This window comes from Acartia tonsa, chromosome 1 (genome assembly GCF_053477335.1).
Source record: "Acartia tonsa isolate MP-2025a chromosome 1, ASM5347733v1, whole genome shotgun sequence".
NCBI lineage: Eukaryota > Metazoa > Arthropoda > Copepoda > Calanoida > Acartiidae > Acartia > Acartia tonsa.
This window is the reverse complement of record NC_137260.1, coordinates 16,386,582-16,401,492: the sequence shown is the minus strand read 5'-3', so window position 1 is coordinate 16,401,492 and position 14,911 is coordinate 16,386,582. Positions and strand designations below refer to the sequence as shown.

General features: G+C 37.7%; 1 protein-coding gene across 1 annotated transcript; it reads left to right on the top strand.

Moving 5' to 3' along the window:
* The first annotated feature begins 11,453 nt into the window (after positions 1-11,453).
* LOC145313805 (uncharacterized) lies at positions 11,454-13,853 on the top strand. The gene is made up of 6 exons (XM_080153422.1): positions 11,454-11,643; positions 11,883-11,939; positions 12,377-12,417; positions 12,751-12,888; positions 13,270-13,353; positions 13,747-13,853. Exons 1-5 carry the CDS (start codon positions 11,454-11,456, stop codon positions 13,327-13,329), a joined length of 486 nt encoding a protein of 161 aa, XP_080009548.1. The 3' UTR covers positions 13,330-13,353; positions 13,747-13,853.
* Positions 13,854-14,911: the final 1,058 nt, after the last annotated feature.

The window sequence follows — 14,911 nt, the reverse complement described above, 5'->3', positions numbered from 1 at the left end:
TTGGACAATACTTGAACCGACAGCAAGCAGGCACTGCTATTATGGGTTTACAACTTTTTAGTAGCGAAGTTACTCTGAAATAATATGTTCTTCTGTCCACTTGCCACTCAAAGGGAAATGATGACGAACCCCAAACTGTCCCACTTTGAGAAAGACGATTCCAGTGACGTCATATACGTTTCGGGAAAGAAAAAAGGAAGGGGGGAAGAAAATCTCTTCAAAAGAGATGGGAGAAAAGGGAAGAGATTTCCCCCCCTTCCCTAAACGCATATGACGTCACTGGAATCGTCTTTCTCAAAGTGGGACAGTTTGGGGTTCGTCGAAATGCTATACGGACACACCATAGTTATATAGTAACGCGCCATCAAGCTGGAGTAAATCAAGGATGACAACATCCATAAAAGCGAAGCTCTGAAATGGTAGAGAATCATGCAGTACTGAATAAACAGAACCATGATATAAATGTGTAAGTATTAACAAAACTGTAATTATATTTATTGCAAAATTGCTTAAATTCACTGAAGGATACATTTCTAGAACTTGATTATAGAGAATATTTGCTTATAACATTGTATTGTGTTGTTATAGCTATCCGTTACGAAAAGACTGACCTCATTATAGAAAAGCTTTGCTTTAAAAAAGACATAATGAACAAATGTATGCCATGTCAAACATAAGTATTTCTATAATTAATAAATTGAAAACAGTTTTTGTTGAAAAATCACTTAAGTTTTCAGTATAGATTATTGTGTGAGTTAGCGCCTATTTATTTATCATTACCGCGGATATAAATGACTTTAAAAGTTCTGGAAATCTAAAACTTTATTAAAGAACGAAGATTTTCTATAATTAATGTAGGTTTGCACGTCCATTCGTCCGTATCGGATAGCTCTTATCGTTAATTTAGGCATGTTAGAATCGTCCTATCGATTTTAAACTATGCATGGAGATTCCTGTATTAGTCATGTACGATTTAAAAAACGTAACGACTCTATAATCGTTACCAGAATGTCCGTACATCCATTTAAAACATGTTGATTTAAACCTATTCGACATTTTTTTTATGTGATATAATTAATAATATTCTATTCATCTTATTTTTTAATGCTAATTCTTATTACAAAAAAATACAATGTTAGTATCTCTATAATACTTAAACAGTATCCTGTATTTATGCTTGCAACTAAGCCTTATACAATATGTACATATATTTATAGTATTCAGTTTTAACACTCTAACAGCGTCAATGTTCAAAGATTCGCTTTTATGGATGTTGTTATCATGTTATCCTTGTTCCTACTTGTTTTTATAAATTAAAATATTAAATTAAATCTTGAAATAATATAATTCTGCTCATTTTATAAGTTTATCTAAAATTTTGGTCCGTTCGTATGTCTGTAGCGGATAGCTCTTATCTTTAAATTAAGCAAGTTGGTATCGTCATATCGATTTTAAACTTTTCATGGTGATTGTTAGCTGGGAACAATTTAGAAAGCCTACCAACTCAACAAAATATCATAATCATTTTTTCGATTCTCTTTTTGGATGTAATTATCTTTTGGGAATATAAATTCCTCGGACAACAAGGCACAATGTTATAAGCGAAGCAACTCTTTAACCAATGCATAAAATGTAAGTAATGTTCGTTTTGATTTGTAGATCTTTAAAATTATAGATTTTGTCATCCTTGTTTTAAATAAGTTTTATTTTCTATATATACTATAATATTAAAAAACAGTTTTTTTAAATATATAACAACGTTTGCTTTAAAATTTTATGTTTGAATTTATATATCAATAAAAGTGTAACATTTAATATGTAATATAGAGCTTTAAAACAATCGAAATAAGATAAAATAAAAAAACTATAAAGCTTAAATTTGTAGTTGTATTAAATTTTGTGTTATAAAAATATTTTGCCAATCATAGCCTAAGGTGCTTAAGTTAGGCATATAAGAAGTCCGTTTCTAATTTCATTGCTCCCCTCGTCGGATTTTTTTTTTCGGGGAAAAAAGTATCGGTAACTTTAAATTTTATATGAAAGTAACAGGATGTCTAATTGCAAGTGTGAATGTAGCTTTAAATTTCTCAAACCGCTGGACTCCTTTGCAGTAAAGGTTATTTTAGACCAGAGAAGGTTTACAGCTGTTTGGAGGGGGTGGGTACCTTAACTCTCCTAAGAGAAAAAAAATATTTAGGATGTCGTTAGAGTCTTCTAGGGGCGTAGCCCCTAGTTCATCCTATTATAAAAAGGACAAAACGATTTTTGTCTGAAGCTTAAGATTTCAATAACAACTGAACCGATTGAGTTCTGCATTTTATGGAATCTTTACAGATGGTATTGACTTCTAAGCTAGTATTTTAACTCCAACACTTGGAATGGGTTTAGGCTTTCTTTTAATAGGTTTCTAAGCTTCTCTTTAAGTATTCACTATTCATGTCTGTTTATTTGTCTCTCTTGCATTCTGATTCTTTTCTATCACAAGTGCTAAAATTAACTTTTTTCCTTTTTTGTTTTCCTTATATTAACGAATGCAGGGCTACTATACAACTAAATATCTGTACGTTCATTCATCTATCCATCCGTCAATTTACCCTTGCCCTATCCCCCTCATCCTCCTTATGTTCATATTATACAGCAGTAATCCTACCTTTTAATAGCTAATCATGTCGTAAACTTACAATTCCTTTTTGTTCCCAAGCAGTGGCGCAGGTGCTGAAGTTGTTAGACTTCCTTACCAGGTATATTATTACATGGATGTAGCACCAGATTTTCATATCCACGCCCTTTACCCCATTCCCTCTCCTCCCACTGGAACTAACCAATAAATGAGGTCCATATTAGCAACCTAAATTGGCGACAAACTTTTCCCTTTCATAATATCCACGTATATATTCATTTCTCAATATAATTATACATGTCATTCTATACCTATATTAGCGAAAAAAATTCTGTTTTTTACCTTATAAAAAATTTTGACAGATTTTTTATCCTTATATAAAAGAAACATGTCTTTCTGTGTATAGCAAAGGAATCGATCTGGTTCTCTTTTACACAGTCAACCTTCCCTAAAGTCTAGTGAAGGGTTATGACTATTTTGGGGGAAGGTACATCCACCCTCTCAAGAAAAATCTCCCTTAAAAAAGAAATCAAATCTCCCCCCAGAAATTTTTTTTTTGTAAAACTAAAATTAAAAATGAAGTGTTGATTTCCTCATGTAGTTTTTGGGGATTCTTGGGTTACTTGTCGTTAGGATTCTGAACGTAATGTGTTACAGTTTTGTTGACCATGAGGATGTAAGAGAGCAAAAAAGAAGCGGGGATGGGGGATGGCAAAATACAAGATGAAAATAAATGAGAAAGAGGAGACATTGTACTCTTTTTACACAAATTCCCAAAGTTTTATAATAATGGATCCTATACTTGACTAAGACTTAACAATTATGGGGACTGAATTTTGATTGATTGGTTCATTAAGTTGAGTGTGCAAACGTTTTAATCATTACATGTAAACTACAGAAGGAATAATTTTGAATATCATCATTGGGGATGTACATCAATTTATCGGCCATTGTCATATCTCTTTAGACCTCTGGATGTAAATCCTATGTTACACTTGATTGCTCTGGCAGAATGTGTACTACAATGAATTGATTCGTGGCCTATTATTTGAAACGTGTAAATGTGCTGAAATGAGAAAGGGTTTCACCTTATAGTCAAACAATCTTAATATTCAAGGATTTGTTTTATTAAGATTAGAAAAATTATGGGTTGTTGTAAACAAAAATTGCCTAAGAATAGCCTAAAAACAATTCAACACCTGCATTAATTCACAACCCGATTAGTTTAACAAGTTACAAGATTCAATCCGATAGATGATATAGGGTGAAATCACTTCTTTGGCGACCCTATTGGGGACTGTCATTGGATCTTGATTGGTTGGTAGAAACTGGCCGTGTCAAAAACAATTTTAATCTACAGAAGATTTAATCATGATTTAATAATAGGTAATTTAGTAATAAAAGGTAAGACTTATTTAGTTATTCGATAGAATTGAGCTTTTGGAGTTTCCCACAAAATGCCTATTGAGCCCCCCCCCCCCCATTTTTAAAAGAAAATTAAGAAATGGTTTTATACCCTTTTTTCCTATGCATAACTCCTTGGGGGGCCATAACCTTGTGGGGCTACCAAGTACCCAATATAACCTAAGATAACAAATAAATGAAAACTACTGTGATATAGACAAACAGCATAAGCTAATGATAGAGTAGACTTAATGTTCAATTCAAAATGCAATCAGATTTTTAAGTATTTATTATATTGGATTAAATGCAGTTTTTGAGTAAATAAGATTATATATTGATACTATATTTAGAAATGATTAAATATGTTAATAAGTCAAAACTACTGATTATTTAAAGCTGGATAGTTCTGAAGTAGCAGGATGTCTGTCTGTATATCAGGACACCAAACAACAGGATGACTGTCTGTTTAATTAATACAATGTATTAATTAACTATGCACTTTGAAGGGGTAGAATATCTGCTTAGGCAAACTATATAAAGTAATAGGATGTCTGTAAATAGCTGTATTGGTCTTAATAAAGACTCGAACCCAAACCAGATAATGTTCTGTGTTAGGACTCTCAATATCAACTGACTTAAATATATTTTCTCTTTATTCTTTCTGAGAGCAATTAAAGAGCAATTAAGAGTAACAATTAACATATGGTCTGCAAACTTAAATATATGACATCACAACATAAATATATGACATTTACCCCCTTCTGAAACCATCCAGCTAAGCATGGTTTCACCATCCATCAGGTTGATCCAATAAACTAGGATCAATGTCTTCACTGGGTGAACCTACATCGAAATTAACCCCGGCCTCCAGTCCTTCCTCTCCTTCACCCACTGGAGGAGGAGTGTTCAGCGCCCCTCCACCAACCTCAGCCGAAACGCCCACTGTTGCCGCTATGACAGCATTACTCGCTGCAGCAGTTACAGGCCCTCCTACCGCCACCATCACAGCATCATTTACCGCTGAGGCGGTATCATTCGCAACAGCCACCTCTGCAGCAACCGCTGGCCCATCTGCCGACATTGCCACTTCCATCTCAACGCCACCAGTGACCTGAACACCTCCCGAGACCATCATCACTCCGTTGCCAGCCCCAGCACCGTCAGAAGTTTCAGCCTGCTGCAACTGCCAATATGACGCCGCCGGTAAGTCATTGTTTATTCTGCGCCGGATCTCGCTAAGCTCACTAAAAATATTGGACAGGTGCCTTTGCACTTCAGCCTCTTTTTTCGCCATCTCAGTAATAGCCTCTTGAACCTTAGTTCCCTGTCCTGCCAAAACACTTTCCACTTGTTGGCTCACCTGCTGTCCCAACTTGGCTGAACTACTTTCCCAATTATCAGTCATTGCTGTCTGTACACTTTGTACCATATAAGAAGTCTTTTGCTGTGCAGTAGTAGCCACCATTTGCTGCATCTTTGTATCTACCTTCCTTATACAGTCCATTAGATCCCTCTTATGCGAGGCCAACATATCTTTAATCCGATTATGACTGTCCGTCTGCCAAAGTTTCTGTGCAGTGTTCAAACTTTTGACTGATTCTCTTACAGCTTCACGAATTTTCTCCTCAATCATAGGCTTTAGAGTCACAGCAACAGAATTACTGATTTTACCTATATCTTCATCACTGAGCGGCGCCAAGCCACGTTTGTCATTCTTGCGCTCAGCCTTATTTCTCTCAACCTCAGCACGTAAATCTGGTAACTCCCTCTTTTGTTTAGGCCCAAGAGAATCTGCCCCAGCAGGCCGCTTGACCACGCCCCTTCTGGAAGTACCTTCCCCAGCATCATTATAAGCATTGCTGGCTCCCCTTCTGGAAGTACCTTCCCCAGCATCATCATAAGCCTTGCTGGCTCCTTTAGACCTGACCGACCCAGCAGTCTGATTTGGCACAAACTTACCAAATCTGCGCCGTCCATCACCAGAACCAGTATCTGCCACCTTTTCAGGCTTGTCCGTAGTAGGCTCAGTCCAACTGTCTATCTCCGAATCACTCTGATCACTGGGCAGACGATCCCTGGAATCAAGCTCAACTTCAAGACTCACGTTGCCAACATCGTCCTCATCATCATATCCAGGCTCATACCTGGGGGATTCTACAGCATACTGCCTCCTGTCATCTCTTCTATACACAACATGCCGCCGATTAGATCTGCCAGCTTCCAACATCTCAACAGACGGTTCACGCTCCTCCCGCCGAGGTGGGGCAGACGGCCGCTGATACCGCCTTTCGTTTCCATCTCCATTTCCTGATAATAATCAATAATTAAATATTAACATTTTAATATTTTAATATTTTAACATTTTTCATATATAAGACGACATTCAAAACGAAATACTTTACATAAATTATATTTATCAGGGATGCCAAATTTTAATTACTGTTTTCCCGATAGCGCGTAAATTTGACGCAATTACACAGTCTGCCTAGACAACCAACACACAGCAATCCAATAACCACCCCAGCAGCACCCATCACCGCCATAACAAAATGCTGCCAACTATTAGTCAACCAATCAATTGAGGAATTATACAAATGTACAAACCAATCTTCTGTCACCTCTACAACAAACGCATTTGAATTAGCAGCCAATTCCGAAAGTTTAGCCTCTTCCACAGACTCCAACACCTGTCCTTTCTCTCCCTTATCCAGCAGATGCTCAAAATTCAATGGTACCTTCAACCAACTATCCTCCAGCCGTTTAGTCTGAACCAGCTGCATTCCTGCCCCCTTATTGCCTAGATATAATCCAGGTTTAACTCTCACGAATACTGGATTTTTCCTACACTCGACAACCATTAACAAGGAAACATTTTTAACTAATCTTGTGAATGGTTCTACAGCAACAATTCTATCATCCATAAACAGAGAAAAATGACCAAGATAACACGGCAAATCTGCTCCTATAGTCACATTCAACCATCTTTTTTTACATACAGACACAAGCTCCATCTCCCCCAGATGTTGTACCAACAAATTTCCGACTTGCTTGATGTTGGAATGAAACAAATTATTCTCCCAACACCCCTGTTCTGCCTGTAAAATCCTTTCCACTTGATGATAGGAAGAAGTTAACTGTAATAATAAAGCACCATCCTCCTCTTTTTTTCGCATCCAAGGAAAGAAATTCTTTTTAGCAGTTGTAATCCACAAAACTACATCAGGAACGTTGGTATGAAAATAATGCAAATCAGTCAGAAAGTCAGAAAACTCCACTTTTTTCCCCAGTTTTAATCCCAACGAAAACTGTGGAGAAATCGCCAACCAACTTTGGCCACCCTGATTATTAGCATCATCCGCCATATTAGAAAATGTAAACAAAGTTAAATTCACAATTTCAACAGTCCGAAAATAACTAAAATAACGTCTATCTTCCTGTGATCTATTGTGAACTATCACTCGATCAAGCCCAAGCCGCAGATCAGACTCCAGACAGTGTGCCCCAATGAACTGGTCCTCAAGAAAACAACTGTTATCAGGTAACATTGAAATTTGTATATTTTTCAAATAACTTGTAATCTGAACTTCTTGAAAAGTATTAGGCACAAAGGTATTATTTAAATAAATACCATCTCCTCTGCACTGAGGGTCAATCCCATACGTCATCATATCATCATACAGGATGCTACCATTTATGAAATAAGTCAGTGACCGGTCATAAAACGCTACAGGCAACCGTCGTCCATCTATGTCTAACACCCTCTGTTCCTCCATCCTTTTACAATCTTCACTAGAAATTAACTCATCACTACTAACAACAGCTGGTGCCCCTAAATGTAGATGGCTATATTTGCCGCAATACCAGGTGTGAACCGTTCTGTCGACGTGACATTGTACCGCGGGCAAAAATCTCACTCCAACTTTTTTTAACAGATGACCGCTGACTGTTCCATTAAACTCATGCTGACCAAATACTGTACATTCTGAAGCCCTCAACTCAGGACCGTCGCCAACACACTCCTTTACTTGTACAGATATCACATCAGCACCACAAGGTAACAAACACAATCCCCAAATTAAAAAATATTTACCTGATTTAAATTTATTATTATGACCAGACATTATTAGCTGATAACTGTTCACCAATTCACCCGCAAATATCAACTGATTTAGCCTTTCATTGCAGGGCAACTTTCTACCTACTAGCTTTGTCAGCACATATTTGTTATTAAAATAATCAAATAACAATTCATGAACTCTTATTATAATATATTTTTTAAAATATTTATATGTATTTTAATAATATTTTTTTTCTCAAAAATAATTATTATCAGCTCTCCTTTCCCTACTTTCTCCGTCCTCGAGTTCCTATCTGAACATGTACCACAGGACCCCCTACCTGAGATCTTAACCTCCTCCCAGTGTCCCATAAATATTTCGCCACCCGTGATCCACTTTTCTTAATTGTAACTAATTTTTCAGGTGAAGATTGTGGCGGCGCCGTAGTCAAAAACGATTGTTCCGATGGAAGCTCAACCTCGTCAAAATTACCCTCAACTACAGGAGCAGGCACCACAGATTCATCTGTCACTCCCACCTCTACTCCTTCACCTACAGGTATAATTTCTCTATTCTCATTCTCTGAAACTCTGTCATTATCAACCTCAACCTCACTCTCCTTCTCCTGAATCTCGTCACTCTGTCTTTCCTCTGCCAACTCAAAACCATCATTTTCAGATGACAAATACACAACATCTTCACTCTCTCTCTCCTCTACAGTTTCTTTCTCTACAGGCATATTGTCAACCTCCAAAAATATCTCATCGGACGGACAAATTTCAGGTAAAGGAAAAACGTTAAAATTAACCTCCTCCCCTAGAACTTCCGTTCGAGCATGAATTTTTCGAATTTTATCCCTAGCTACAACCTGATTTTTCTTGATGGGATTATTCCCAAAAGGTGCCAACTCATACAATGCATCCGAAAATTTCTTAACCACAATAAAAGGCCCTCCATAGAAAGACTGTAATTTCTTGGACACGTCAGTTTTTACAATATTAAAGAAAGCATAACAAACATCTGTAACTCTTAATGCTTCCCTCTGTACTCTGTGTTTATTTTGAACCTCTAAATATAACTTGGATTTTGTAGAAATTCTCTTAATTACATCCTCCATATTTTTCAGAAATTCCAAATACGACCGCGAGGATGAAGATTCAGCAGACGGAACTGGTGATAGGAAATCGAGAGGAATACGTGGCTGCCGACCAAAAACCAGAAAAAATGGAGAATATCCAGTTCTAGTACTCTTGGAACAGTTAATCACCAACGTAGCCAAAGGTAATTTTTTAGCCCAGTCCTTTGTTCCATGATTTTCATCTACTTTCAAAGCAGCATACAAACTTTGATTTTGCCTCTCTACAGGATTCGAATTTGGATTCCTGGGGGGAATTAGGACAGTATCCACCCCCAATCCTTTCATCACGCCTTTAAACACATTGCTTGTAAAATTTGTACCTCTATCCGATCTCAAAGCTCTAAATAAACCATAGGTAGGTACAAAATTTTCCAATATAGCCTTTACAGTTGTTTCAGTTTTAGCATCAACCAACGGACATGTAAAAACATATCTAGAAAATAGACAAACCATGATTAGGACAAATTTAACCGTCTGTCCCTGATGATAACATGGAGTCCAAGGTCCAACCAGATCTACGGACATATTAGCAAAAACTTCACTACTTTGAACAGAATGAGTTATAGGTGAAACATGTTTAGGATTACTTCCAGCCTTTTTCAAACATGTAATACAACTTCGTATTCTCGATTCCACAAACTTGTTCACGCCAGGCATAAAAAATCTCTCATTTATTTTACGTATTGTCTCCTGCACACCTCTATGTCCAGAACCATATCCACCATGAGCTGAATCAAATATATCATTGTATAAAGAAAGAGGCACTACAGGCCTCTCGACGAAACCCCCTTCGGCCAAAGGCTGTCTGAAAATTACAACCCCCTCTAGCACATACATGTGGCCAATAAGATTGTACAATAGTTCTTTTCTGCCCGATAACTCCGCCCTCTCATAAGACGACAACTGTCTCCTTTCCAATATCCATAACCTTATTTCATTTAGGATCTCGTCCTGCTGAAGACTACTTTGCCAGACAAACTCAACATCCGCCTCATCCTCTGCAGAATGTACCTGCATAATAGAGTAGATTTGATCCAGAAATGGTGAATCATCCAGGTAAGGATCCAAAATTTTATTATCTGTCTCTCTACACTCCTGACAATCCTTCAGTCGATGATTCTTACAATCTAACTCAGTTCTCGACAAATAATCTACGTTCACATGCTTAGTCCCCTGTCGATGGATAACTGTAAAGTCAAAACTTTGCAAGAAAGTTATCCATCGATAGGTGACACCGTTTATTGATCCTTTAGCCCAACGTTTATAATGCACTAGTGAAATACTGTCTGTCCGAACCAAAAACTCACGAAACCTACAAAAGTGTAAAAAATTCTTTAATGCATATACTAATGCACCTAATTCTCCTTTATAGGAAGGATAATTTTGTTCTGCAGCATTACACTTCTTACTACAGACACCAAACACTCTCTCCACACCATCCTGTTCTTGCGAAATAATCCCTGCAAAATACTGAGAACTATAATCTACATCCACAATAAAAAGATTAGGATTATCCCATTGAGGATAGCCTTTACACATTTCAGTCTTGAACATTTCCATAAATTCAGTCCATACTCTGTTCAACTCTTCTGTCCACTTTATTATAGTGTCATTCCTGTGACTATCCAACATGCACGACCTCTTGGCATAATCAGCAAAATATCCTCTGTAATAATTAGTAAATCCCAAAAATTTCTGCAACTCCTTCCCTGTTCTAGGCTTGCCCCAATCCTTAATCCGTTCCAGATATGCAGGATTCATTTTCAATCCATCGGCACTAATAATATGTCCCAAATAATGGCATTCTCTAGTCAATAAATCACACTTATCTAAATTTAATTTCAGGTTGACCTGCCGAAGAACTTGAAACAGTGCCTGCAGATGCTCTACATGTTCCTCTGGACTTGATGAAAACACGATCAGATCGTCCAAGTAGCTGATACAGAATCCATACATACCTGGCAAGATAGACAGCACCTTATCCATCAGAGCACAGAACAGGCTGGGTGCATTACACAACCCAAATGGCAACCTGTTAAACAAATACATCCTGTTTGCTGCACTAAAAGCTGTTAACGGTTTAGAGTCTTCATCCATAGTCATCGAATGGTAGGCAGCTGTCAAATCAAGAGTACTGAACACCTTGCCAGAACCCAGCTTCGTCAAATTATCCGAGATCAGGGGCAGCGGCCACGCCACCCGCTTAGTCACGTTGTTGAGGTTGCGAAAATCGATGACAAACCTCAACTTAGCCTCTGCTCCAGGTGCAGCCTTCTTTTTCACAGCAAAGATAGGACTGGACCAATCCGAGAAACCCTCCTCAATAATGCCAGCATCCAGCCATTTGGTCAACTGTTCCTTCAATTTAGCATCGTACTCTGGATTCAAAGGAATATTTCTGGCCTTCACAGGTTTAGCTCCAGGTAACAATTCTATATTATATGTCATTAATCTACAATCTCCAATATCTGAATCGTTCATTGAAAAGATATCAAAATTTTCCAAACAAATTTTAATAATCCTGGGTTTCAATTCTGGATTTTCCTTAATCATCTGGTTTTCATCTAACTTCAATTTTTGAATAATAAACTGTACCCGTTCATGCATTTTTTGCCCCGACAACTTTTCTGGCTTATCCAATTCATTAATTGTTTTATTACAGGTAACATCTTGATTATCCATGATGAAACAATGCCCCATCTTCACATTTCTCAGCAAGGTAATAGGTTTTATTGACGCATTAACCACATTAACCACACAGGACCCATCTTTCCGTGGCTGATACACCCCCTCAATAATCATAATCCCATTGCCACTTGTCATCTTAGAAGAATTAGGGGACACGTACCAAAGCCCATCATTCTTTAATCCAGTCACATGCACCACAGCGGTAGATCCTCCAGGATAAAAAATAGTTTTATCCAGCAACTTCACATTATACTTCGTTGAATATAACTCTCCAAACCCACCCCCCTCCTTTATCCCTGGCAAGGTAGGTTTAGATGGAATTTCAGAATTCATTCGTCCGGACAAAATAGGAATTTTCTGTATCTCTGCCACCACCTGTTTCTGTAAACAGGAATTAATAGGAACAGATTCCCCACAAAATTCAAACTTATCTTCATCCAAACAAATATTAATTTTATTCTTTTTCAGGAAATCAGATCCAAGATTTACCAACCTACTCGTCACCTCAGGTACATAAAATATCTCCGTAAACACAGCTTGAGTTCCAGCAAATCTAAATTTCAACTCAACATATCCAATAATATTAACTTTCTTTAAATCTACTGAATATGCTGATAATTTAGCAGGACAAAACTCAACTCCATGTTTATCAAGAATTTCTCTAGATATCAAAGAATTAAAATTATTTCCTGTATCAATAATTCCTAACTCCTTCACCGGAATATCAGCCCCAGGCACAAGAAATTCTAAATCCGCACAAATAGGCATTTTCGTTATCTTCAAAAACTTCACAATCTCTTGAAAACACTAGTCATTATAATTAATATATCCATATATTTTAGATATACATCATTCCACTACACAGCAGTCAGCCCCTCATCTGTCACCAGCCGCCAACATACTGTTCAATTTATGAAATCCTGTACATCTCCCAAACTACCAGCATCACACAGCTACACTCCAAGTTTTTTTTTATACAGGTAAGTACCTCTCGAAGTATTCAACCTTGCATAGGTACTTATCAAAAAATAATATATAGTAGATGTATATATATATATATAAATATATATATATAATGTTTTCATTAACACGATCACACCTTGACTGACGAATAAACAAGACAGTAATGCTTTATAAAGTTGAAAGCAATAATGTAAATACAAGACAGCAAAATTAACTATTTACAGTACTATAGCCTATATAATGAATATGAATAAAAAAAACGATCTATAAATTTCATCCTAGAATGAGATTTATACATCAAATCAATCATATCCATTACATAGGATATTGCTGGAAATTGTTTCTGGCTATGTCAGCAATCATAGCCTCATACTGTTTCTCATCTCTGCTCTTTTCAGAATCCACAACAGGCCCCACCTGATTGCCCCACCTATCCACAACAGGCCCCACCTGATTGACTGTCTTCTTCAGAAACTGCTCAGGTATTACCCTATTATTAGGCACTCCAGGACCCTCTTTCTTTTCGCTACCGGCTGAGAAAAACTTAGCTTTGGTCTTTCCTATGCGAGAATCAGGAGCTGGCGGCTTGCCATCTCTCTTCTGCCAGCAACTAGCCACTACATGACCTTTTTTCCCACAATACCAGCAAATCATAGTTTTAGCCTTCGAATTCAGAGCCCCAATCACGTTCTCAACCTGATCCCAAGGAATATCATCATCCCCTTCAATCCACGCATTATTATCGCCAATCTCAGTCCTGCCCTCCATATCAGATACATGCACTTCACTGATTACAGGCCTAGCTTTCACCTCCCTAGAATCCTCTAGCCTCAACCCTTCCATAGCCTGAGAATAACAGGACGTTACATTTTCAGGTGATACGTGTCCAGAACGAGCCCAGCTTACATAATGCTGACCTCTGCGAATCAAATAAGTCAAGAAAGCACTGTAATCTTCCAGGTAATGCATAGATTCAATGAAATTAGCCATATCTCTAGCTAAATCAGAAAACAGCAAATTCTTAGCCACATTATTATAGAAATCACGCCAAGATTGTCTAGAAATTTGACCAGGATGCATAAGCCTAAACAGACGCAATTTAGCATTGAAAAACACATCCACATTCTGACCACTCTTTTGTTTCAGGGCGTAAAAGAATTCGGTAGCCGACTCTGTATCAGCAAAGGGTATCACCAACCTTCTTATCAACAGGTAATAACCTAAAGCACTTAAGGAAGCATTAGCCTCCGGCGTAATCAACCTCCCCATCTTCTTCCCTTTGCACTCAAAAATCCTATTGTACAGGATGTCCTTGAAAAGCATAGGATCCTCCAACTTTGCGAACCTAGCAACCCTCCATAAGGATAAGAAATAATCCTCAAAATCAATGTTTCCATCCCAAAATGGAGCATCCCGCACAAAATCACTATCCCACTTGACTCCTCTTACAAGACAAAACTCCTTAAACTGCTCCTCTACAGTCTGTTGGCTTACACTACCGCCGGCCACCTTTTTATAGGCCTTAAGCACGTCAGCCCTTCCCTCAATTAAAGGAAATATATCCAACAATTGATTTTCATATTCGGTCAAACAACTCTCACGAACATTCATCCAATTTCCATTCCCAACAGGACCTAAAAACTCAATCTGCGAAAACTTCAAATGGCCAGGAGCACTTTTCCCTCTTTTAGCCTCAAAATTTGTAGAATCCAATTTAGCCTCCACACTCAAACGATTAATGAAAGATGTATTAAACGAATCATCCCCCGTCGCCTTGACTGCAGATACACTAGCCCCCATACTTGTTTCATACAAAAAACCGCTAATATCCCCATCCACTGGCAATTGCGCCACCTTTTTCTTAATAGTAGCCAAATCAACATCATAACCTAACTTCTTATGCTCATCAGAGTTCTTAAACTCTTTCACCTTATTCTCCAGCCGTTTATTCGCCGCCGTTAACTTATCCACCTGATCTTTGACAGTCGTATGCTCCTGCAACATTGCCCTAACATATTTTTTTATGCTTTCAGGCACAAC